The 25,451-nt window shown below is 41.3% G+C and overlaps 1 protein-coding gene across 2 annotated transcripts in view; it reads left to right on the forward strand.

The window, feature by feature from the left end:
- Window positions 1–7,722, forward strand: part of LOC113122158 (teashirt homolog 1) — a 34,821-nt gene extending 27,099 nt beyond the window's left edge. For both annotated transcript variants that reach the window (XM_026293244.2, XM_026293243.2), the window contains exon 3: window positions 2,898–7,722. In XM_026293244.2, the coding sequence (XP_026149029.1) occupies window positions 2,898–6,433 (3,536 nt within the window). In that variant the 3' untranslated portion in view covers window positions 6,434–7,722. The remainder of the gene's footprint in view (window positions 1–2,897) is intronic.
- The last annotated feature ends 17,729 nt before the right edge of the window (window positions 7,723–25,451 follow it).

Here is a 25,451-nt window from a genome sequence, read left to right on the forward strand (position 1 = left end):
AACACCTGTATTACAGCACTATATGTGTGTATGTCAGTCCATTTGTGCATTTTAGAAGGACTCTTTAAAACATCCGAAGAGCCTACTACAAACCCTTTTTAGTACTTGACCTCTTTTATACTTCTTTTAAATAAGCGTAGGTATTGGGAAATCAGTGATACACTGAGCTTCTAATTCCTGCATCCTTGGTGTGTGTTGTTGCTGATCTGGCATGGCTGGTGGTGGGCTTGATCACTGCTGCTTCTGACAGTGAGTCTGCAGTACTATCCTGGCCACGCTGCCGCCTGTCTCCTTGATGGCGGCACGTCCCCGAGCAAAAGTGACAGGCGCTTTGGCGCCCGTGCAGATGGCCCTGCTCACAGCCATCACCCACTCTGCAAACCAAACCGCCAGGGACGGCACGCCAGCCTTACGCCTTCCCAAGCCCGCCCCTTGCTGCTGGTGTTGCTTTGCATATGTGCATCCAGCACAAGGGAAGGAGCATAATCTGGTCACCAGTCATAATCACACATCTCCAAGTTGCAGTGATTGAACAGTGAGAGAACAGAGTTGATATGTAGCCCTGTTTTTCCCCGTAATGCTTCAGATTTTACACATCCTGTCAGAATAGATGCAGCCTCTCAAAGCAGACAGAGGGACCATTTATTTCAGGCTAATGTTAGCCACGTTTCATCAGTGATATTGTACATTTATTTTGCAAAATCATCCACTTGCTGCCTGTGATTTTAACAGATGTCTGTCTCTGCCAGTCTTTTGTCTGTGTGCTTTTGATATCTCCCTCTTTGTTGTTTCCATGACAACATGGCAGGACAGCCATTGATTGACAGGAATCGTCAAAGGGTTCCCTGGCGACCTACTCATCGTTCGAAGCCCCTCCCTGCTGCAGTCTATGTTTTGTCACTCACCCAGGGATATTTCTGATCTGCTGCTTCTCATTCCTGCTATGTGTGTGTGTGCATGTCTGTGAATGTGTATGTATTAAGCACTGCCAACTATTGGGGTTTAGCTATTTTTTGGCTACAGCCAGCACAAGTGACTCACTTAGGTAATTCCTACTGTATGTTTGCTCTGTTCATGGGGGCTTGTGAAAAATGGATAGCTGTTCTGCTGGATGCTTTGTATATTAAATGGCTGATATGTATTGATAGCCTCCTGTTCTGGAAGTGGTTTAGCGAGGGGGAAGGCACTGTAACAGAAGACACTCTGCAGATGTGTTGTAGAGAGTACAGCACATAATGCTAATCTGCTGTGTTAGGGATTTTCAGGAGTTTTAGAAACTGTCTCGGTCTCAGTCTGTCAGTGGGATTGAAGCGCAGCCAGGTTCTCCTGTAGTGCTCTCATTTCACTGAAATCCTGTCAGGCGTTAGGGGAGTATGTTGCTCATTTAGAAAGGGTGTATCAGTAGCACACAGCAAACTCAGACTTATAGGCAATCTTATGGTTGGTGGGTTCAGCTTTGCTACGTGAGAGCAAACATGTATGTGCTGCAGAGTGCATGAAATACACACAGGCACGCGAAGGTGAGCATGAGGGCAAATATGCATTCACAAACGGGCACTTACCGAGGCACTCACATGCACATCATCACAGAGTCACAGTTGATGGTGCAGCTGCTCACCTCCCCCACCTCCTCCACCCATCTCCTCTCAGGCAGCAGTAAATGGTGCCAGTGTATATATATCAGGTATTATGTCCACTTAGATTATGATATGACAGGTTAGCATGCCGTTTGAAGCTGACAGCACATCTGTTTTATCAGGAGAGACTGATACTGGCATCTAGGACACACATCTCACCATGCAGGAAGGAGATAAAAGAAGAAGCTAGAGGGCTGTCTTTCCTGTCTCCCTGCTTCCCTCACCCTCTCTCTCTTCTTTCTCCCTTTTCTCTTCCCTCTTCCCACCCGTTAACCCACCTCCTCCTGCTCACTTTTTCTTTGCCCCATGTCTTCTTCTTTTCATTCATTTGTTCTCCCTCTAACCACCTCTTGTCTTTTCTACTAGCTGATGCTTAGTGTGTCTTCCCTAACATACACATGCATTTCCACACACACATTATAGCCTTCTATCTCATATTTAGTTCCTTTTTGCCATGCATCAGTCTCGGATCAAGTGTTCGTTTTCCTCTTTTAATCGCCCTTTTTGTTTTGGCATTGCAGAGGCCCTTTTGGGTCAAATAACATAATAGATTTTGTAAATGTGTAAACTGACCATGTTAATTCCTTCAACAATCATTATGGCACTCTCAACCCACCCACCACTGTTTTGCCAGTTCCTGCCTATTAGCTTAAATGAAAATGACCTTCAACTTATCAGAGGTTTAGGAAAGGCTGTCATATCTCCAAATTAGTGTTTTGTTTCTTTTCCTTTTCAATCCATTGCATACCCGGAACATGCGAAAACTTTATGGACTTGATGAGTGAGAGGCAGTAAAGATTGGGGAAGAGAGAGAAAAAGAGAAAGGGGGAGTTGAACATGCAAGCATGCAGCTGGCTAACAAGGCCAAACAACCAGTCATTTCCTGGGGAACACGAGGCATGTGTGGAGGAATAGGGAGTTGGGAAGGAAAAGGACAACTGTCAGAAGCTCAGTGATTTATTTTTCCCTTGGAGGCTTTTTCCACCACTGGCTTTCAGAACCACATGTGTAAAAAAAAAAAAAACACACACTCAAACACACACACAAACTTGTGTGTGCATGCATAATGATACATAGACACTCATTTTAAAAGAGAATAAAAGCCTATATTTCTATCATTTAGTATTCATTCCATGTTATTTTGACAGAGGTCCTGTTAGTGTGCTGTAAATCTTTAATTCCACTGAGCTGACCTCCTTTTTCTGTCTTCTTTTCTCCCCTTTTTTGTCTTCTCTTTCTCTCTGTCTCTCTCTATTCCAGCGTACATGCCCGAGGATGAGCTTAAGGCAGACACTCACGATGAGGAAGAGCACCTGCAGGATGACGGCCTCTCATTAGATGGGCAGGACAATGAGTTCTTGTGCAATGAGGAAGAAGAAGATGTGGATGGAGGCCAGCCACCTAGCTACAGAGACTCGCCACTCAGCAACGGCACTAACCCTGACGCTGGATATGGGTCTCCGCTTAGTGATGCCAGCGACAGACTTACAGACTTCAAGAGCACCTCTACCAGGGATGGTCAGGAGAGAGAAGGCAATGCATTAGCCTTCCGCCCCAACAACGGCCTCTCTTTCCAGGATAGCCTGGCACAGATGAAAGCCGTCTATGCAAACCTCATCTCAGATGCCTCTTGGTCCAGCATCACAATGGACATCATGAAATCCAAGCCTGCTGCGACAGGCAGTATAAGCAGTGCCCTCAGCGCTGCGCAGCCCTCCTCAACTGCTTCTGTCTCCACAACTACAACCACAAGCAAGAGCAGTGGGATCAATATAGCTAGCAGTCACCATAATGGCAGGAGCTCCAGCACCACTGTCAACCACACAGGCAGCACAGGTGGCAATACTAATGGCACAGCAGCTAGCTCTGTTAGCAGTCACAGTGCAACCAGCAGCAGCGGGAGCAGTAGTTGTGGGGCTAGTAATGGTAGTGGCGTAACCTATGACTGGCACCAGGCAGCACTTGCCAAAACCCTTCAGCAGACCCCCTACCACCTTTTACCAGAGCCCAGTCTCTTCAGCACAGTGCAGCTCTACCGGCAAAACAACAAGTTATATGGCTCTGTTTTCACTGGTGCAAGCAAGTTTCGATGCAAAGACTGCAGCGCTGCCTATGACACACTGGTGGGTTTGACGGTGCACATGAATGAGACAGGCCACTATCGAGATGACAACAAAGACAAAGAGGAGGATCAGGGAAAGCGCTGGTCCAAACCACGCAAGCGCTCCTTGATGGAAATGGAGGGGAAAGAAGATGCACAGAAGGTGCTAAAGTGCATGTACTGTGGCCACTCATTCGAGTCTCTGCAAGATCTCAGTGTTCATATGATAAAGACCAAGCATTACCAGAAAGTGCCTCTTAAAGAACCAGTGCCAGCTTTGGCCACTAAACTGGTGCCCACGTCAGCTAAAAGACGCGCTATCCAAGATACTATTGTCTCCCCATGCTCCCCAGACTCTGTCCATGCTGGTAGCGGTGGTGGCAGTGTAGCCCTTGGGGATGTTGGCAAAGATACAAAAGCTGCCGCTAACCCCTATGTTACGCCAAACAACCGCTATGGATACCAGAATGGTGCCAGCTATACATGGCAATTTGAAGCTCGTAAAGCCCAGATCCTAAAATGTATGGAGTGCGGAAGTTCTCATGATACTCTGCAACAGCTAACTGCCCATATGATGGTTACTGGCCACTTTTTGAAGGTCACAAATTCTGCATCTAAGAAGGGCAAACAGCTGGTCTTTGATCCTGTGGTGGAAGAGAAGATTCAGTCTATCCCACTGCCACCAACCACCACCAGACTCCCTGTTCCCAGTAGTGTTAAGTCCCAACCAGTGTCCCCTGCCCTTTCCTCTGCCTCAGAGGAAAAGAGGGAAGGAGGTGAAGATGAAAAAGTCGATGGTCTTGAGCCAATGGAGAAAAAAATTAAGGAGGAGAAAGATGACCCAGGTGAGAAATCTGAGCCTGATGCTACATCATACAAATATCTTAGAGAAGAAGATTTAGAGGAGACACCCAAAGAAGGTTTAGATATTCTTAAGTCCCTTGAGAACACAGTGTCCAGTGCCATCAGCAAGGCCCAGACAGGCACCCCTTCATGGGGTGGCTATCCTAGCATTCATGCAGCCTACCAGCTGCAAGGTGCCATGAAAAGCTCCACTGCTGTTCTGCCCCCAACTGTCCAGAGTGTCCAGATGCAGCCAGTGTTTAACAGTGGGATACGCAGCCTGGTGAGTGACCCTAATTCAGTCATCCACTCACCTAGGAGCCCTTCCTCTCCTACCCCACTTAGGAGCAATGTCACTGCCATGGAGGAGCTTGTGGAGAAAGTGACAGGGAAAGCTGCCATTGTGAAGAAAGAAAAGGAAGAGAAGATGGTGAGCCTGGAACGATGCAGGCCCCCATCATTAGTAAAATCCCCCTCTCCTGCACTGAGAGAGCAAAGAGAGCATTTAGCATCTCCAAATGACCTTTCTGTAGGTAAACTGTCTGGTATGAGAAGTAGCAGTCCAGGGAGTGTAGACTCAGAGCTCATCTGCAAGAAAGAGCCTAAAGAGAGCCTAGTAGACGGTCAAAACAACCATTCAAAGAATGGGTCAGAGGCATGCCAATCCCCAGTAACTAATGGGAACAGTCTTGGCATCATCACTGATCACTCACCAGAAAGTCCTTTCATCAACCCTCTCAGCGCACTCCAATCAATCATGAACACACACCTGGGTAAGGCCTCCAAACCAGTCAGCCCAGCTGCTGACCCACTATCTATGCTTTACAAAATCAGCAACAGCATGATGGATAAGCCAGCTTTCAACCCGAGTCCTCAGGGCAAATCAGCTGAGCCCATCAACCACTATCAGTTGTATGAAAATAATGACCAGCCCATAGACCTGAGTAAAAATAAATCCACCACTAACAGCAACAATAACAATAATAACAGCAGCAGTATGCTTTTGACCAACAATAGTGTAAATGGTAATAAACCCCTCATTTCACTCCCTGACACAGTCTCCTCTCCTCTGAGAGAGAATGCTCTGATGGACATTTCTGATATGGTAAAGAACCTCACTGGAAGGCTGACACCCAAATCTTCAACACCCTCCTCCATCTCAGAGAAGTCGGATGCTGATGGCAGCGCATTTGAGGACACCCTAGAAGACCTCTCCCCTGTGCAGAAAAGGAAAGGGAGGCAATCCAACTGGAATCCCCAGCACCTCCTCATCCTCCAGGCCCAGTTTGCCTCCAGCCTGAGGGAGACCCCAGAGGGCCGCTATGCCATGACTGACCTGGGCCCTCAGGAAAGGGTCCACATCTGTAAATTTACAGGCCTCTCCATGACTACCATATCCCACTGGCTGGCTAATGTCAAGTACCAGCTGAGACGGACTGGGGGCACCAAGTTTCTCAAAAACATGGACTCGTGCCAGCCTGTGTTCCTCTGTGGTGACTGTGCCTCCCAGTTCAGGTCTCCCTCCTCCTACATCAGCCACCTGGAGTCTCACCTGGGTTTCAGCTTGAAGGACCTGTCCAAGCTGTCAGCTGAGCACCTACGGGAGCAGCAGGCTGCCTCAAAGGTGATCACAGACAAAATGACATTCGGCAGCCCCCTGTCAGCCTTGACCACACCGGAGGATGACACAGGCTCTGTGTACCAGTGCAGACTTTGCAATCGGACATTTGTCAGCAAACACGCAGTCAAACTGCACCTCAGCAAGACCCACGGCAAGTCTCCAGAGGACCACCTGGTGTTTGTCACCGCTTTGGAGAAACTGGAGAAGCTAGACAAGATGGAAAAGGTTTAAGTGGGTTCTTGAGCTGATGGTAGAGACTGACAGCTGTGGAACTGACTAGAATTTCATTGCACTAAAATGACATTATTCACAGTTACTGCACTGGGCCGAACTGAGCCGCCAGAAAAAAAAAAAAATCAGTCTTATTATTTTTTGTTGTGATAACTGCCTGACTGGACCATGTCTTTTCATGTTGATTTGTTTTTGTTTTGCCAAGCTTTTTTACAGTTATTTTGTAATATATTTATATGCTATTTGTCTGATCTGTGCATGTATTTTAGTGAATCAAGGTTAAACACAAGATTTTAATCTTTTCATGGCAAAAATACAACTACTGCTTCAATGGTAAAAGTGAGTGGAAAGAATTGGTGGAAGAGAAAACTGTATAATACTTGATATGAAGAAGGTAAAAATTAAATGTATACACCAAAAGAATGAAAGAATACCCTGAAAGACTGAAGTAGCACCTTAGACAGCCGAATTTTGAATTTGTAAAGAGAACATGTTTTGAAATATCTTGCATTTGTCAAAATTTGATTGATTTTCAAAGATCAAGGATTATCATTCCCTCCATCTCCTTTTTTGGGTTCCTGTCACTGCAGTGTTTTTGATGATGAATGGCCTGCTCATAAATCTGTCAGTGTACTTGAAAAAAGATCACGTGAACATTTGGAAAAACTGAAATGCTGCTTCTGGTTACGAGTCAATCAGTGAAAACGAATGGCCGTCAGTATGCAAGTTTGCTCAAAAAAACCTTTCCTTGTTGTGAAGTATCACCTTATAGCAATTTTCCAGTTCTATGGTTTGTTACAACTTTCTCTTTCTAAATTGTGTCGCTTTATTCAACTGTAAAGAGAACAGTCCGTTACATGTAAATGACTAGCAGTGAAATGTCAGTACTCCATATGACATATCTTACCATTTGAAACGGCTCAACATTCTTTGTATCTTAAGGTGTGTGCATTCTCTAACTTTTATAGTAATTTTATATACAAAAATGATAAAAAAGAAAAACAGATGGTGTATATAGATATATGCTGTAGAGCTACAAAATGTCTTTTTTTAAAGAAAATACAAATTTAGCTTCTTTGGCTTGGTTTACAGAAATGATTTTAATTATACTTGCATCCAATTTGATGCATGAAATGGTGTGGAAAATAAATAAGCGATGCACAATGACTATACATTTCAATGTTTTATCGACAATATTGTAAAAAAAAAAAAAACTTTTTAGCACCAATTAGTTTGTTTCATTTCTTTCTCAATTGTAAAATAAACCCCAAAGCAGTTGTTAAGTCATACATTTGTGGTTGTGTGTTCATTTGCCATGGTGGTACACCAAACTCAACGTGTATAAACTTTAAAATTGTAGAATTTGCTTTGCAGCAAATTAAAGCAATTGTGTCCATATCAAATTCTAATGCAGTCTAATAGGATTTATTTATTTTATTTATTGATTGATTATAGTTTTACAATGCAGATGTAAGATTTTCAATTTTCTTGTACCACTACAAGTACATATTTTGTGCTCTGTAACAGGCCTGCTTTTATGTTTGCATTACAAGAAAAAGAAAAGTCACTGGTGTCATACATATAACTGATGACTGAGTCACATCATACCACTGATGACTATTATAATGATGAAGATGACGGGAATGATAAGCCTGTAAGGGTGCCTATTGTACTGTGAAAAACCCATGCTAGGCTTGTGACTGGCCTTCGGAGGGCCCGTTCTGAAAGAATCAGTGTTATATTAATGACGGCAGTGTACTTTTGCTTGTCTTCTTGGAACAAAATCAGATGGGTGTCTGTTCTGCTTGATATAGCCTCCTGACTGGCCACGCTGATCCAGCTAATAATTAACACTACTATTACATGAGCACCAAGCTTTCCTTTTCACTGATTAACTGCAATACTGCTAACAAAATAAATATACAGCACATCTTTGCACTGTGCATTAAAGAATTCCGATGATATTTGTGATGGAAATGCTATAATTAAAGGATGGCTTTTTTAAAAAAATATTTGTAACTTGCTGTATTTCCCCTGAAAGTGGGTAATCATCTGTAGTGACCCTTACAGCTAAATGTGAAAGTTTCTATGCACCTGCAGGATGAGCTGATCACTTAGTAATATACTTCCACCAACGCCAGTTTGTTTGTTAAGGTTCTGAACCAGTGTTCACCTACTGTGTCTTCTTGCCAGTGAGGGAATACCAAGGAAGAAACAATGTTTTCCTAACTGCAATAATAAAATGACAAGATACTAGCAGTAGGGTTTTCATCAGCTCCAGCTGTGGCTAATTGCTCTCTGCAAATTAACCTAAATACGAACATCAAGGAGCTCTATCTTGAAAACTACCATGTGTGTAGCAAACATTTCGAAAGTGATGACTATATGTACATCCTGTCAGATCCAAATACTTTTTCCTCAGAGCTACAGCTTTACAGATAATGATTGTTAATGTTATTTGAGTTGGCCCCACCGGACAGCTGTAACTTGTATTTGCTTTTCTTCTGACTCAGAGATAAGCAAGTAGAATTATTTGACTGAAATCAAGCTTTTTCTAAACACACGTTCATTGCCCCGGAAACTGCTGTTTAAGGCAAGTTCTCGTTCGCATCAGTTACAGAGTCACCATACCCACTGTTAGGGGGAATACAGCAGGTTAGAATAAATACAAAGTTATCATTTAAGAAGCACTTAGCAATGTGGAGCTATTTAACTTAAAAATATTAATTTTATTTATCTGAGCCAGTCTGAAATATTTGAACAGTTTTAGCAGGTATGTTCAGATAAAGTAACATGCCAGCATCCTTATTGTGTAAAGGTTAGTTAGGTGAGTCAGTCAAAATGTAGTTGCAGAAAACCAGTGTCATTTCCCTTTCCACTCCTTGACTTTGTTTCCATCACCTCTGAAAGAGTGTTTGCAATGTTGCCTCTGTACCTTATGACAAATCAAACAGCTTTTAATCATCTGAGTCCGTCCGGTTTGGTGCCACTGTGGCTCCGGCTTGTTATTCTCCACTTTTGCTTTTTCTGCATTTTCTCTACTTTGTGTCCTGTTGTATTTTAGGCTGTTTGAAATTTGACTTCATTTAAAGTACATAATTAAAGCTGAAAGTAAAACGGCACATACGCTGACCTCTAGATGACCCCCAGCTAAAGGTAAGCTACAAGTTGTGGGGTTTTCTTCCTCAGGCAGGCCTGCAGGTAAATCATCTGTTTCAGGAATTTGGTCTCTCATCTCGCCCTCATGTCTCAGGTTTCCAATAGAGTACTTACAGTAGCAGCCTTTGTATGGATGAAGCCATGCTGCAGTGTTATGACTTCCCCTCCTCACGCTCACAACAAGTCTCGTGTCGGCTGAGTCAGTCACACACACTCAGTCGCTCTCCCAGCTACATTTGCATGAGTGTCTTTGTGCAATTACACACCTCCTCGATCTGGCTGCACCTCGCTGTGTTGATACATGGATTCAGTGACAAAGGAAACACAGGCAGAGGGCAGATTAGCCCAACTGAAGATGCAGCTTCCTCAGAAAGGTTCTGCTAGAGTTGGGTTATAAAACAAACAAGGCAGATAAACAAGCAACATTTGGAGGAGATAGTGTTCCCTGCACAGCAGAAATAAAAAACACCTTGTAGGTTTAATACCCCACAGCTAAACCTGTAATTTTGCTGTGCCGTCAGATAGCTGCTGAGCCGATAGAGACTCTTTCCTGCTTTGTTAGAGATCAGTGCACTGTTTCCTGTGCGTATTCTATGTAAATTACATGCGATAATCGCCACGCACGGCACAATGCTGGTTCCCGTGGTGCAAACGGAAACCGAGGGTAGATAAACGCAGGCTGGGCAGATTTGCATAGCCTTTGTGTTTTTGGCGCTGCTGAACGTGAGCCCTGAGGATTGGTAGGGATTTCCTCAAGGTTTTGTATAAGTAAATGCCTGCTTCCTCTTAGGGCTGAGACCATTATGTACAGCAGACAGGGGTGGGTGTAGACAGAGGGCACAAACGGAATAACAAAATTACCTGGGCTGGTGGGATCACTGAGAGGGAGTATTAACCTGTATAACATGAGCCAGCCTCTGCCTGGATAGAAGAGGGAAATATTGGTGTGTGCATGGGAATGTCTACTCTCACAAGCTGATTCTGTACATTACAGTGTGTGTGTCATCTGTTAGAGACCATAATGACACTGTGGTTGCAGACACATAGAGGTGATGTTTAATAAGGGCATGTGTATCCCAGTGTTTCTTATGTTTTATCTTTTCTCAAGAGTTACACCCCTGAAGCTTCAAGGTGTGTTATTATTTCAAATGTATGTTTGCTCAGTGGAAACAGGCACACACCTGTGGTTTCCCACAAGTCTTTTGTTAGACTGTATATGTTCGTGGTCGTGGTTCCTGGTTTGTATATGATAACGGCATGAAGATCATTGTCAACCACGAAACAAAGACAAATCTCCTGCTTAGGATCCCGGTGTGAGTCTGCTGTATATAAACCCTCCAACTTTGCACACATTTCTGATGTATGGTTTAATACCCTGCCAAAATACCTCAAACCAAGCAAACAATGTCTGACAGAGTATCAACAAACAAAGCAACAACGACTGAGAGCCTTTGTACTGGATCAGAAACTGGAGTCTGAGAAATCTGTGGATCCTGATAAAATGTCTCATTGTGAAAACTGCATTCAGGAAGAAGTTATCGGTGTTCAGGATGTGCATATATCTGCCTAAGTCTGGTATTATGTTGAAGTCAGTGTGTGGACTTGATTGAATTATGTTGCTCAGTTTTTTACTGTAGAATGTTCAGGATCTGGGATACTTCTTCTTTCCATACACGATAAGCAAAAAGGGTTCTGTATGTTCTGTCTTCTTGTAGGGAGGGAACATTTCATTTTGACCATTTGACCACAATGGCGTGTAACAGCCATGTTCTCATACTGCTATCACAAGAACTGTTTAAAATAATCTCTGGGTCTATAATATTATATTTGCAACTCTGGTGAATTTGTTTCCTTTCTTTATGAACTTTATGAAGCCTTAAAATAAATGACATTTTTGACCCATAATCAACAACTCAACAGAACACTTTTTTCCCATAACACAAGCCCTCCTGTTGTTAGGCAGCATTTCAGGTAGCCTGGTGAAGTCCATTACAGTCAGGAAACATTTTATTTACCAGAAGCTTTTTGATGGAATCTGTTTGGCTCTGGATTGAGTGTAGGAAAACATGGATTGTCTGATTCTAATTCACTGAAAATGCTAAACATATGTAGAAGATTAATTCTTTAAAATTCTTATTAAAGTCATACCATGTGATTTGAGGCACTACAATGTAATAGTCATGCCAGTGTAAGGGAGTGCAGCACTCCAGCTGGTGTCAGTGTATTTTTTTTTTTTTTTTTTTGATGGACATGCAGCAGTCTTTCATCAAGGTGGGTTTATTTTGTGGTGGGAGGGTTGATGTGACAGAGTTGTCTTTGGAGAATGATGGTGTTTGACAACAGCAGGCTAAAGGATGTAGGAGATCATCTCAGTCTGCCAAGCCTTTACTTATGATGCGGTAGTGGATGAGAACTGCAGGTGTGTGTCGCCAGGCCCTTCATCCATCACAAGCCCGGACAAAACACAAAGCATACAGGGAATGAAATGTTTCCTCTGTCTTGGTGGATGAAGGATGTGCTTTAACAAAACAAGATGCGATACCTATCCATTCTTTTCTTAACATTGTAATTTTTCTTTTTCTACCATTTGCTTTTGGATGGAGGGTGACTGGGCATGTTTGTTTTGTTGTTTGTCTTTATTTCTTGGTGTCTTTGACTGTCATTAAGAAATACAGTCCAAACCACACATCTTTCCATGAAATATTTATTTGAATTTTTAATCTCTGAGATACAATCGTGCCCTGTTACATATTTTCCTGTGTACAATGCTCTCTGTGTAGGAGTGACTCTATCTCTTGTCTGCATGATCACCTGGAGACATGTCTATACCCACTACAATGATAATCCATATATGAAAGATAAATGACATATTTTCATTATCCAGTGTGTATATGTATGGAATAGTTACTGACCTCTCAGGGTTTTCTTTTTTCTTTTTTCTTCTTTTTTTTTTTGAATATGAGAACTACCATGTCCCTGTCATTTCCTATTTCAAATCAAAAAGGTCAACATAGAAAATGTCTCAAAACCAATTTGTGTTTCAAAAAGACCCTTGAGAGATAGCTTGTGTTGTGTTTGATATGCACAAAGACACTTATCCCTTATCTATCTTTTCAGAGAAAAAGAGAGGGAGATAGAGGGTGAAGTGCTCCAGGAATCAGTGCTGCCTCCATGAGATATGATGCTGCTTGATTTTGATCATTGACATTTGCTTTTTCATGCATCCCGAAAAACAAGGCCTCCCTTCCATTAAGGAATTATTCAAATGACCTTCAACAGTGCATGTTTTCCTACAGTTTTGTTGTGGGAATATGAGAACACATACTGACATCTCAATTACTTATGCAAGGCTCAGAGTAGGCCCAGTGGATGCAATCACTGCGTGTGCAATCCTCAGTCACTCCGAATCACAGAGGCTCCTGGACAGACACACATAATTCAGACAAGTCAGACAGGATTTGCATACAAAGACTAAAAACAAAAAAAAGGACATAAATAAAAAATGCACCATCTTGAGAAGGAAGAGAAGGTAGAGATTTGAGGAAGGGGGAAGGGAGATCGGCAAATTGCTTTAAAAAGGTCTTACATGTCATATTGTGTATGTAACAGTTTTCGACTAATATGCAGGGCTGATACTGGCCTTTGGCACTGGGTTCAGGGTTGTATAGCCCTGAGAAAACAATGCTGCACTTAACCTCTGTTATTTGTATTAATTGTATTAGTTGTCTCAATAGCTGTTGAATTATTAAGACATTTTAGAGGAAAACAATATTTCTTAAAATATTTTTCAGCATATTAATAGACACTTAATAATTTAGCTGACCTTCAAAATGACACATTGGTCCAAGCTTTACATCTAAAGGCCCACTCCTCACTCACACTGGACCAGATACTGTTGTCCATCTTTATCCCCTTAAAACCCCTTTTTTCCCCCTTCCGCCCTTCTGGAGGTGACACACTGTCTCATTGTCACATGATGGGTGGGGGGCTGTAGAGGAGTGGGTGAAGGGGTAGAAGGGCTTGGATGGTTCAGGGCAGGCAGAGAGACGAGGTGGGGTGGGGTGGGGTGCATGGGAGGCTAGCCCAGCATCACGTCATTAGCGTTGCATGGCGGAGATGCAGGGGCACCCTGACACATGTCACGGACAGCCAGCCAAGAGCCCACGTATGAAGCTGACATGCTGCGCATAATTTATCCTGTGACACGATCTGCATGCCGAGTTGTTGATCTGTTGTGTTTGGTTTGGACATGGGTGCTCTGGCAGGGAAGACAGAGGGGGAGTGGGGGTTATTATGCAGGTGGGTGGGGGGGGGGGGGGGTGAAGAGGTGGCAGGGTGTGTGTGTGTGTGTGCTTTCATGGGGCGGTGGAAGGCAGCATCCTGGTGTAGCACACACTGAAGGGGCGATACATTTGTCATGTCCACTGAGAAGCAACATATACATAAACAAGTGCATTCAAATTCACTAATGCAGACTCCCACACCAGCACACACACACACACACACACACACACACGCACAAGTATTCATGCACAAAGATGTGTTTCCATCACTTCAGGGGACATTGTACTGAGATGCATTCATTTCACAGAGACTTACCCCAACCTTAAACCAAGTCTTCACTTTAAAATTTAATGGTTTGCATCATGGGGACTTGTCCCAAAAATGAAATCAAGTCCTCATAGTGTGACTGTGTAAACAGATTTATGTCCTAATAACAAGAGTTTTACCAGCTCACACACATACACACACACACACACACACACACACGCACACACACAAGTATTCATGCTTTAGTGATATGCATGTTGAGTCACAGTGAAATCACAGCCATAATCTTGTCCCTTAAGACATCTGTTCATGAGTGAAAATGACTAATAATGTTGAAATGCCCCTCTGTCAATCCATTGGATGTGATTGTTTTCCAAGCTTCAGCTGCAGTGTGGTGTTAAAGCACCGCTGACACCACATCTCATCAGCCTCACATAATTTTTGCTTCAGTGACTCAATAAAGCATCTGAGGATGAATATGTAGATGTGTTTGTGTGTGTGCTTGTACTTTTTTTGGAAATCAGTAAATATTTCAAAGACACAAAGACAGTATTGATTTGGTATGGTTATTAAAACCACGCTATAACAGTATGGTTAGATTATAGCTCAGTTTAACTGCAGTGTGCAAGTGTGCATGTGTTTCTGTTTTACAAATCACTACACATGTATATTACTGTAATAATACTGTAATAAAACTGTGATTATTGTTATTCTTTAATGTTATTTGTAAATTGTTTGTGCATGTATGTGGTGTGTATGTGTGTGTGTATGTGTGTGTGTGTGTGTGTGTGTGTGTGTGTGTGTGTGTGTGTGTGTGTGTGCTCATCAACCATCCGCTACACCTTGCCAGGCTCGTTTACATGAATTATGTATATGACCAGTCTCGTTAGAGGAGCCCCTCCCTCATCACACTTCTAATCCCTGCCGTTGCTGCGGTAACCAGATTAGACGTGACTGTGAGGTACAGTATGGGCCCTCAGGGTCTTTTTCTGGACAGGCCTCATCCAGGCGCAGACATGGATGCAAATCTGGAGGTCCTATAGGCCTGCAGGTCACCTGTCCACTGGTATTACTGTACTGATGGTGCTGGTTGATGGGAAATATTAATTTTGGTTCAGCTCGATCTATTGTCATGGACCCTAAGGCCTATCTAGGTATCTGGCAGAGTAAGACTGTTAAAAAAAAATTGCGCTGTAAGGATAATAATGTGTTGTCATGTTAGGAATGTATTGTGGCCCAGCAGGAGGTGTCCAATCCTGCATCTAGTTCATTCCAAATTCACCCATCACCTTTCACAAACTTGACTTTTTCTTTTTGTATATTAAGTGAAAATGTAATCTGTCATTTCAGTTGAAGCAAGGATAGAACGTAAACTAGGACTGAGGGTAACAAATGAAGTGAAGGTTAGACTTAAAGGTTAGGGTGAAGAAATTTAAGCAACACCCAGAAACCTTGAAATAATTTGTGGTTAAACTTTGGTCAGTCTTTGTAATTAACAGTTTTATACATTTAAGGCCTGTCTCTCATGGACACACCTATATCATACATCTGTAACCTTAAACCTTTTTTTTTTTCTTGCCTAACTCTTTCAAAAGTAGCGACATTCATGCACTCAATTGGCACATTGTTTTATCAGACTGAATGGAATTTGGAAAATTAGCTGTAGGCTAAGATACAAACAAGGTCTGAAAAAGCTACAGTTGTTTTTTTGTTTTTTTTTTTAGTTTACCAACAGAAAAAAAATGTACTTGTGTCCAATCCAAAAATATGGCAAGATAACACAATATCCACTTGGTGCAAGACCATTATTACAAAAGATGAGATGGACACACCCAATACAGGGCCACTTTACTATAGTTTCTCCCCTAGCCGCAACTAGTGAATATGTTTTACAGTAATATTTTACAGTAAGATTAGTAGGCACAGAAATAATTCCAGCAGTTTAGAAAACCTGCAATGAAAGCTTGTTTTTAAATGGATGTTAATGGCAAATTTTAGTATCCTGTAAAAGTCTAAATGTTATTTCCAAGACTTATATAAAATGATCAGCTCCCAGAGGATTTGGACACCTGAGCCAAGTATTCCACATTCATTTTTTATAGAACTACAGTGTGTTTGTTTGGAGGCAGTTTTTTCTGCATTATACCCACCCAGCTAAGTCACTGCTCCCTTGTGACCCTCCATTAACATTAAGTTTTTGCAGTCAAAGAAAACAGAGGACTGTTAAGAGAGGCCTTTTGTTGCCGTCATAAGTAAATGTAACACTGCACAGGAGTCAGTACAACTTTGGTAGTTTTCAGCCCTGTAGCAGTAGAGGGTAATAAAGAAAACCAATGGTTTCAATAGAGATTTAAATTTTCTCCTTATTTTGCCGAGGACCCGCAATTGGCCCCCAGACCTAACTTTGGGACCCCAATGCCATATACCCACAGTTGTTTTAATTTGTAAAAAAAAGTAAAATTAAGGGAAAATGAAGCAGACCAGCATTGTAGGCAGCTTGCATGTTATCGTTCTGTTTTTATTTTGAGCCTGTTAATTTCACAGCACCAGTTGGAATTGTCCATCTGTTTATTAAAGGTTAACTGCCTACACACTTACGAAGCGTACGTTTCTCTATAATGCATCTCAAAAGTTGGTCTTCTGCTGTAGAGTAAATGACAAGTTTTGTCACAGTATGCACGGTACAAATAACTGAGAAGGAAAATGAAAACTCAACCTGAACTAGAAAAGAAACAAGCTGAAAAATGAGAAGTAAGACAAATATAGAAACATAAAAATCATTTATTATGCATTACATTTATTATTAATAAAAGCAATGCTTTATTGGTCATCATCTGCAGAAGCTTTACTTTATGTTTTGAGCATCAATACACAATGGTCTACTGTATATGTGTGTAATGTATGTTGATTTTTAACAGCCACTTTGGGTGATTTGAAAAGAAATTGGCTGGGTCAGAAGTGTGCCAAGGCCACTCTTTCAAGGCATATTGATAGAAGTTAGTTTAGAAAAATTAAGCTTTTTCCTATTGTTAGTCCAAATATGAATGCAGTAATAACAACAAGAAAGAGGCTTTTTCCAAACCCACCCTGCAGCTTTCTTTAGACAGAGAACCATGTGATCGTTCTGCCTACAACCCACTATGAATAATTGCTCAAGGCTAGTTTTTACAAAAGTCCTTCCTCATACCAAATTTCTGACTGGAGAAAGCAATGACAATGGTACTGGTTGATAATATCAGTTGCATGATATTTTTGCCACGAGGAACACAGCTGAGTCTTTGCAAAAAAGCACTTTTGGTACAGTTAATTTGGTGTCAACAGTCTCATACACCACAGTGAACCTGACAAACGTACAGCTCTGAAAGCTACTAACACCTTAAATGGGACTGAAACTTAAACATGTTACTGTGAGTTGTATTTTAAGTGAGGCACAAGCAGAGTTTAAAAATGTTGCTGGTTTCCATGGAGACTTTTTTGTGAGTTCTGCTTCCTGTTCCTGAACCATGGATGGAAGTGACACCATATGACTGCGATACCAACACATTTTTTCCACAGCTAGCCCCACCCAGCCTCCAACATCCGGCACCTAGTACCCCCCACCCTGCTACCTCACCACCCTGCTTCTCCTTTGTTAAGCCAAGCTCGGAGTGCCATAGACACAGATGAAGGCGTGGAGAAAACACATGCCAAAAAGGCCCCCCTGCCACTCTCACTCTTGCACAGCGACAATGATAGGCTGTCATCACACAGCGATCAGCACTGTCACCCACAACAGTGCAGTGCACAAACACACACGTATACAAGTGCACGCATGCACACTGACACACACAACACGAACACACATATACACAGGCAAACACACACACACACGCACATACACAGGACCCACGGCTGTGAAAATCCGCACCAGCCTCGACAACACTGACAACCAAGTCACTGCTGTCACTTCAGTTATTTTTACACTGGGGCCTGACAACACATCAAAAATCCCTCTCGCTATGGGAACAACATGAGACCACTGCATCAAGCCCATTAGACGCCACGTGTCACATCAAATATCTAATTATCTGCTATTCAATATTCCCAATTAAGTTAGAGATGTTCAGTATGCACATTCACACAATAATTTTCCACAGTGTTGTGTATGCAAACTGAGATGATAAGGCTGGCCTAGCTGTAACAAAAAAAGAAGGAAAAAAAAAAACACAGCTACACCGCTGGTCTGGTGACAGTGAGAAGGCTGAGGTGGATCCTGGAGAGAGTGATCGCTTGCTGTGGTTCAATCCTGTTTTCTGCAGACAAAATCTGACCAGAAACAAAGGGAAAGCAAGAATGAGAAAGTGTCAGCTCTTCTAGTATTTTTATGTCCAGACTAGTGAAGGAAGAGTTAACTTTCTTGGCCCTGGCTGCTGTCAGCAAGCAGACGGAAGCTATGTGATGAGTCTGATTGGCGGCCGATGGCGCTGAGATCAGTGGCAGGGCTGTGCGATGGATGCCATCTTGGCCGGCTTGTGATGTGCAGTTTGTCGCCCGGTCTTCACTAGGAAGGAAAGCCTTGAAAATACTGCTGGCTGTCACTCAAAGAAAAATGTGGTGTAGTTCCAGAAAAAAAAAAAAAAAAAAAAAACTCCGCCAAATACCTTTTTGTTTGCTATCTCTCCTTTTCACAGCTACCAGGATGTGATGCACAGGGTTATAGTAGTAAATACCTATTATACAACTGACTACAACACAACCTAAAAGATCCAAGCAAATTGCACGCAATTAATTTGTGTTGTCCTTACCAATAAATTATTCAAGAGAATCCATACTTACATAATAACACATGAGTTCTTATATGGAGCCCAAACTACAAAATGGGTCATTTGTCCAAATAAAATCAAATAAAATCTAATGAATAGTCCAAAAGCTGCTCATATTTGTATTTTATGATCCACCACCATTTAAGCTTAAAATTTGTTTTGGGTAAGTTCAAGTAACTAAATTTACTTGGGTATGTCATGACTCATTTGGTTATTGTAATTGTTATATTTACTAGTTGATTATTGTTCTCATTATGTGTGTCCCCAGATCCTGTTCTTCCTACCTGAATGCTCTCTGGGCTCTGTCCTCACTCCTATTACCTGCCCTACCCTGCTCTGCCTAGCTCTGCCCACACTATCCTGCATTAAATCCCATGTCATCAGCCCATATATAAACCACATCTCTAGTATTATTTCAGTCTCCAGATTCTCCAGTCTACTCACCTGTGCTCTGTGTTGGGGTTTGCCTGCCTGTTGCTCACCTGTTTGGTCTAGAACACACATCTGTCTACTGGTAGCCTGTTACTTAACTCCTGTTGGTATTTGAACTGTTGTTGCCACATTTTGACCTGGTGATGAATGTCTGCTGTCTCAAACCCCATTCCAGTACGCTATTTTAATCTAATACTGGTTAGTACAGTTACCCCTGTCTTCGGTTTGCTTTTGGGTCCTACACTAAACCCTTTTACAGATTAGGGTTAAAATAAAATACCTCAATAGGGTAACTGTGGTAAGAAAATATGAGTCTAAGTTCGGTTTCTGGTGCTGTCACAATATAAGACTATAAGTCTACTTGTGCATTCCCTATAAGAGGTTCGGCAGTGTATTATTATTCTTTATTAACCTATATTTAACCAGGACAAAAAACTCACTGAGATTAAAAATCTCTTTGCAAGAGTGTCCTGGGCCAAGAGACAGCAGTGAGTTATAAATCAGAACACACAGATACAATCAAATACAGAAATGCTTCCACAAATTCACTCCAGACAATCATTCACAATAAAAGGCAAATTTCCTTGGCTAAAATTTTGTTCAAATCATTTAAAACGTGCAAATGTTATATGATTCTTCAAAGTTTTTGAGCAGTTCTTTAAAACTATTCAGAGAGCCCAGCTCTCCAAGACTGAAAACATCCTGGAGCTTATTCCAGGTCAAAAGAGCAGCATGATAAAACGCCTTCTTCCGAACTCTGGGAACAGAAAGTAAGTGGAAATCCTGTGATCGAAGACTGTAGTCACTTGTAGTTGTTTAGTTGTAAGCCTGAAAATAATAAGCCAGAAGATCCAGAACCGCTTTATCGACAAATCACCAACTCTGGTAGACAACAAACAGGTTGTGTATCACAGCATCATCTGCATAAAAATGACATGATGCCTCAAGAACATTATTAAAGAGATTATTTATGTACAGTAAACCCCTTGAAATTCGTGGGGGTTATGTTCCTAGAGCACCTGCAAATTGTGAAAAACTGTGGATTTTGGATCTGGTCAAAAAAGTGCCTATAAATGCCTATTTTTAAAATTTAAACCCTAAATATTCCCCCAAATATGTTCCCAAAACACTTTAATTTCATTTCAAACTCAGCTTAATACATTATTAGTAAATAAATTGGTGAACTAAATTATATTGTTCTTAATAATTTTGTGCTAAAACACATGAAATATTACCACACAAATAGCCATAAAATATATATTTCTGGTTTCCATGAAATTGCAGGGGTTTCTGCGAACAATTATTAGTTAGGTTCTTATGAAAAGAAGTGGACCCAGAATTGATCGATGTGGAACTCCATTTGTTAAAGCTGTGGACTGGACACCATATACCTGCACGGCCTGAGTTCTGTTTAATAGGTAGTAAAAAGAAGTTCCAAGCAATGTCAAGATGAGAAATGAAAAAGTATGAGATTGAAAAAGACCACTCTTCAGAAAAATGTGAACATAAGCCATTGTAACCAGATTTAACCATTGTGTTGTTCTTTTGATGAGGATTTTTAAATAGATCCCTACTGTACCCTATGAATCACAAACTAAATCTTTATTTGTTATGTAAACAAATAAAGTTACAAATAAATAATGTTGCATAAATAGGTGTTGATGTATAGGTAACGCATGTAAATCCATGTAAAACCCAGCAGTCAACTGGCTCCCACCACTGGGAAAACCTCTCATCTACCCAACCAGCAACTTCCTCACCCATATTTTTGCACATTAGCCCCTTGTTTGGTACGACAGAGTGGGATTAAACACAGTGTAAAATGTTACACTTCTGAGCAGCTCCCCATTTAAATTTAGTGACAAAACAGGAAATTAAGCTTTTGCCCCATGCAGCCTTGCTCTTCCTCCCTCCTTTTATCCCCCTCTTGTATGTTTGTAGCCTGAAGCAAGGATCGCCGCCAGTCAGAGGAGGACAGCGGGGTCAGCTTTGCCTGAAGGCACGGGGCCCCTCAGAACCGCAGCAGCCGCTCATTTTTTACCCTCAACCAACAACTACAAGAACAGAGGTTCCTGCTGCGTCCACTGACCAGTAAGTAACACAATAATATGAGCAAACCAAAGCAGATAAACAAGGACCGCATCAACAGCTGGCAAAATAAAAGATGTTACTTTTAGCCATTAACCCGAAATGGTATATGGAACAACATTTATCGCATTTTTAAACATATTTGGTAACACTTGAAGAGGTGTTCATTTAAGAAGTAAAAGAAGGACCACTACAAATAAGATTGATTATTAACACTACAAATAAGATATTATGAGAAAAACAGTCTGACAATGAATGGACTTACACTTAGTTTGCTTCAATCAGTGAGATATTATGTTACTATTAACAGTTTCTATTTGGGAAGAGGGAGTGATTCTGTTTGTCTTGTCGACATGTGACATTTCTGTCCCACTGATACTATTTCGAGTGACACAGAAGTTTTAGTAGTGGTTTTTAGGAGCAGTGAAGCTGATGTTTGTCCTAACAGTCAAAAAGACTTCCAATTTAAGAGTTGATTCTTCGGGTATTTCAACATCCTGTGCAGCTGTCAGTCTCGCTTCAGTCAATTACCTGTTCCTGGTTTTATAGATGCAGCTAGGTAACTAGTTATCATATGAAGCAAGATGGAAACCCTGGTCTGAATTCATGTTAGTCATCTCTGAATGGTTAACTGCTTCCAACCAGGACAGGAAAATATTTGTTAACAAATACTATCAGCCTGATTTGAATTGCTGAACTAATCAGTTGTACAGGCAGTAATTGAGAGTACTGAAACATGTTTGCTTTAACAGACCACAGTAAATGAATAAATGCAGAGCCAGACAGAGTGATACTGTTGGAGATGTACAACTTACAATTTATCAGTCATATTGTAAAGTGCCTATTGTACATGTTGCTGGAAAGAAACATAATGCAAATCATTTTAGAAGCTATGTTAGACAAATTAAATGTCTGTTGAAAATATTTCCACGTGTAGAAATATTTATCATCTAGCTATAGAAGTCTCTTGTTATCAGCTGGTGATCACACTGAAGTAAAAAACAATAATATATATTTGCTCCTTGCAAAACAGAACTTATGTTTGTTGGCAAATCAATTTGCAGTCCAGATATTTCCATTGTTGTTTTGTTGGTGGCTATAGAAACTAGGACATTTCTATATGACTTTGGTCCTTAATGAGGCCTGTTTTAAACCAAGACATGGTCCTTATCAGACACTTTCTCCCTGAGGATTGTCACCCTTTGCGGAGTATGTTTCCACGTAAGAGATTTCCCTGACACAAAGGCATCTCTCATCTATCTGCAAAGCTTCTTGAAGTGTTTATCCACCAGAACTGACAGAGAGCTGACTTTAATTAGCACTGTCTCCCTTTTTACCCTCCCCTCCGCCACCCCCACTCTCCACTCCCCCCAGACCTCGACAGATTGCATAACTTCGAACTGAACTGTATATTAGGTTTTATTCACTGATGTTTTTGAAGGAGAGAGAGGGAGAGTGAGCTGGCTGCTCTCCTCATTTATGGCACGTAATTAAAACTAAATGACAATTCCACTCTGCTATTTAATTAACCACTTTAGATAAAGCAAACACACATACAGTATGGTACAGAAACGCATATACACATCACACACACACACACACACACACACTCAATAATAATGTGCACATACACTAACTACATCCAGAAAGCGCACACACACACACACACAGACACACACAGAGAGAGAGAAAGACAGACAGAAAGCAGAGAAGCAGGTCACACTCCCCAAGTCTTATTAAACCCCATAATATTTCAATCTGGAGCTTTACTGACTTTGATAATATTTGAAAGGGAAAGCTGCCCCTCCCTTGGCTTTTTTTTTTTTTTTTTTTTTTTGGTGGGGATGTCAGTCAACTTGACACCCTGTAAATAATCTTTCAAGCTCCTGTTTCAGCTATTCCCCCCTCTGTCCAATCATTTGTGAGTTTTCTCAGTGTTAATGATGAAGGGTTTAATTCATCATAACAGTATTCGCACAACCTCTAATTAGCAGCAACACTCGTACAACAATCCCAGCGTTATCTTCTCATGCAAATGAGCTCTCAGTCTGTTGCGTTTGCTAATTTTATGAAACGGCAAGGCGATAACTACGCAGCCTGTGCTAATCTTCCCTGCATTTAACCCTGGTTTTCTTTTTAATCCACCATCCATAACAAACAAACAACAAACAATAATCCTATTATCGGCTTGATGATTCTTCTTCTTTTGAGCTTTTTTTTTAATTATTTTGCTTTAATTTAATCTCACTTATGGTCAGAGGGAAACATATACAAATATGTACTTTCTCTATACATCCAGATTTTTTTTCTAGATGAGCTTATTGAGCTCATCAGTGCAAGTCCCCTGATAGAGGCCTGTGATAACATCCATATAATATTGTATCTCTGAAAATATGGTTAATTGTTTGCCATGTTGTGTATACCACCATGGAGCCTGGAGTAAAATGGACAAAATTCAATTAGCAGCAGCGTGAGGTGTATAAAGCTATGTACAGCACACACATTTATTGCTGTTTCTTCTGATATTGCAATATTATATTCAGGGTGCTTATGTATATGATCAAAGCCAGGCAATGTGTGTATTGTGTGGATGTGTGGTCTGTGTGTGTGTGCATTGTGATGGGTGGATCTGTGGGGTCTGGCTTGTTATGGCTCTGGGTTCACTAACCTTGTCCATATTGACGGCTCCTGCTATTAGGGGCCATGACTGTGAGGGATCCCTGTGGTTAGATTAGTGAGAGATGAATGCCTTATGCCTGAGTGTGAATGTGTGAGTCCGGGCGCGCTTATGTGTGTAAATGTTTTTGCTGTTGCTGATTACCCACTCTACCTGTTGTCACTGTGGGAGAACATATTAGATATTGTCTCATTTGCTTCAGTGACATTACAATAACACTATCAACACCCATGGTAGTTTATACTCTAATTTAGACATTCAAATACACTTAGACTCACAGTATGATATCTTTAGTTAGACATGAAAACATTACCAAGTCATATCATGTATGCATGTCTGTGTATCGAGGCCTACCTTGTGTTATGAAGGCACTCTGCTGTGGCACACACTTTTCCACTTAATACATATAAATGTAGTATATCTGTGCTACATATAATGTAGCAATAATAATAATGATAAGCAACAACATTTAGGATCCAGATATTTCTGAAACATAAAAAGGTTGTGTTAGAGATGGGTATCCAAGTTTTACTCATAAACAGACCTTTGACTTGACTTTAAACTAACCCCTAATCAATCCTATGAAAGATATGGATTTAAGAAAAAGTCTTTCAAGGATTGGTAAAATGCTAAACATTTTTGAAGGATGATTTTATTTTATTGTTCATTTGACAGGTCAGATAAATAGAAGACAATCATGGTTTCTCAGCATTTCAAATTAATGCATTATTGTTGTATACTATAAATCTTTATCAGTAATTACACTGGACAAGAATCAATAGGAGAAAATACTCTTGCAAGAGTGACTTTAGACTTGATTCATGCTTTCTACTTTCATATACTGTACAAAAAAGGTGTCATACCTAGTAGCTGTCAATTACATGCTTGACTTCATTAGTAACAGTTTTTATCATTACCTGTTGAGGTGAGGCCTTGAGATAGTATGTCACAGGACTGGTGTTTTTACATAACTGGGTCAGACTAGACAATTACAGGGCTTTAGGGTGCTGATGTCAAGGGTGAGATGTTAAAGAGAGAAGTTGGGGGGAGGGGTATGGAGTGGGACATCTAATGGAGTGAGCTTGTGTTGATATGGCTCCTGTCGACATCCTCCTTCCTCTGTTTGAGCCCACCAGCCATTCCCTAAAAGATGTAATGACATCTCATAATTAGCATAATGTCCCAACTTGTCTGCTGCTTTCAACTGTCACACTGTATTTGTCTAAACCCGGACAATTATGGGAGTGATGTGGGAGGGTGGTGGTGGGGTGGGGGGTGGGGGTCTCACATGATTGGCCACATCCCACTG

Source organism: Mastacembelus armatus, chromosome 16, assembly GCF_900324485.2.
Source record: "Mastacembelus armatus chromosome 16, fMasArm1.2, whole genome shotgun sequence".
Lineage (NCBI taxonomy): Eukaryota > Metazoa > Chordata > Actinopteri > Synbranchiformes > Mastacembelidae > Mastacembelus > Mastacembelus armatus.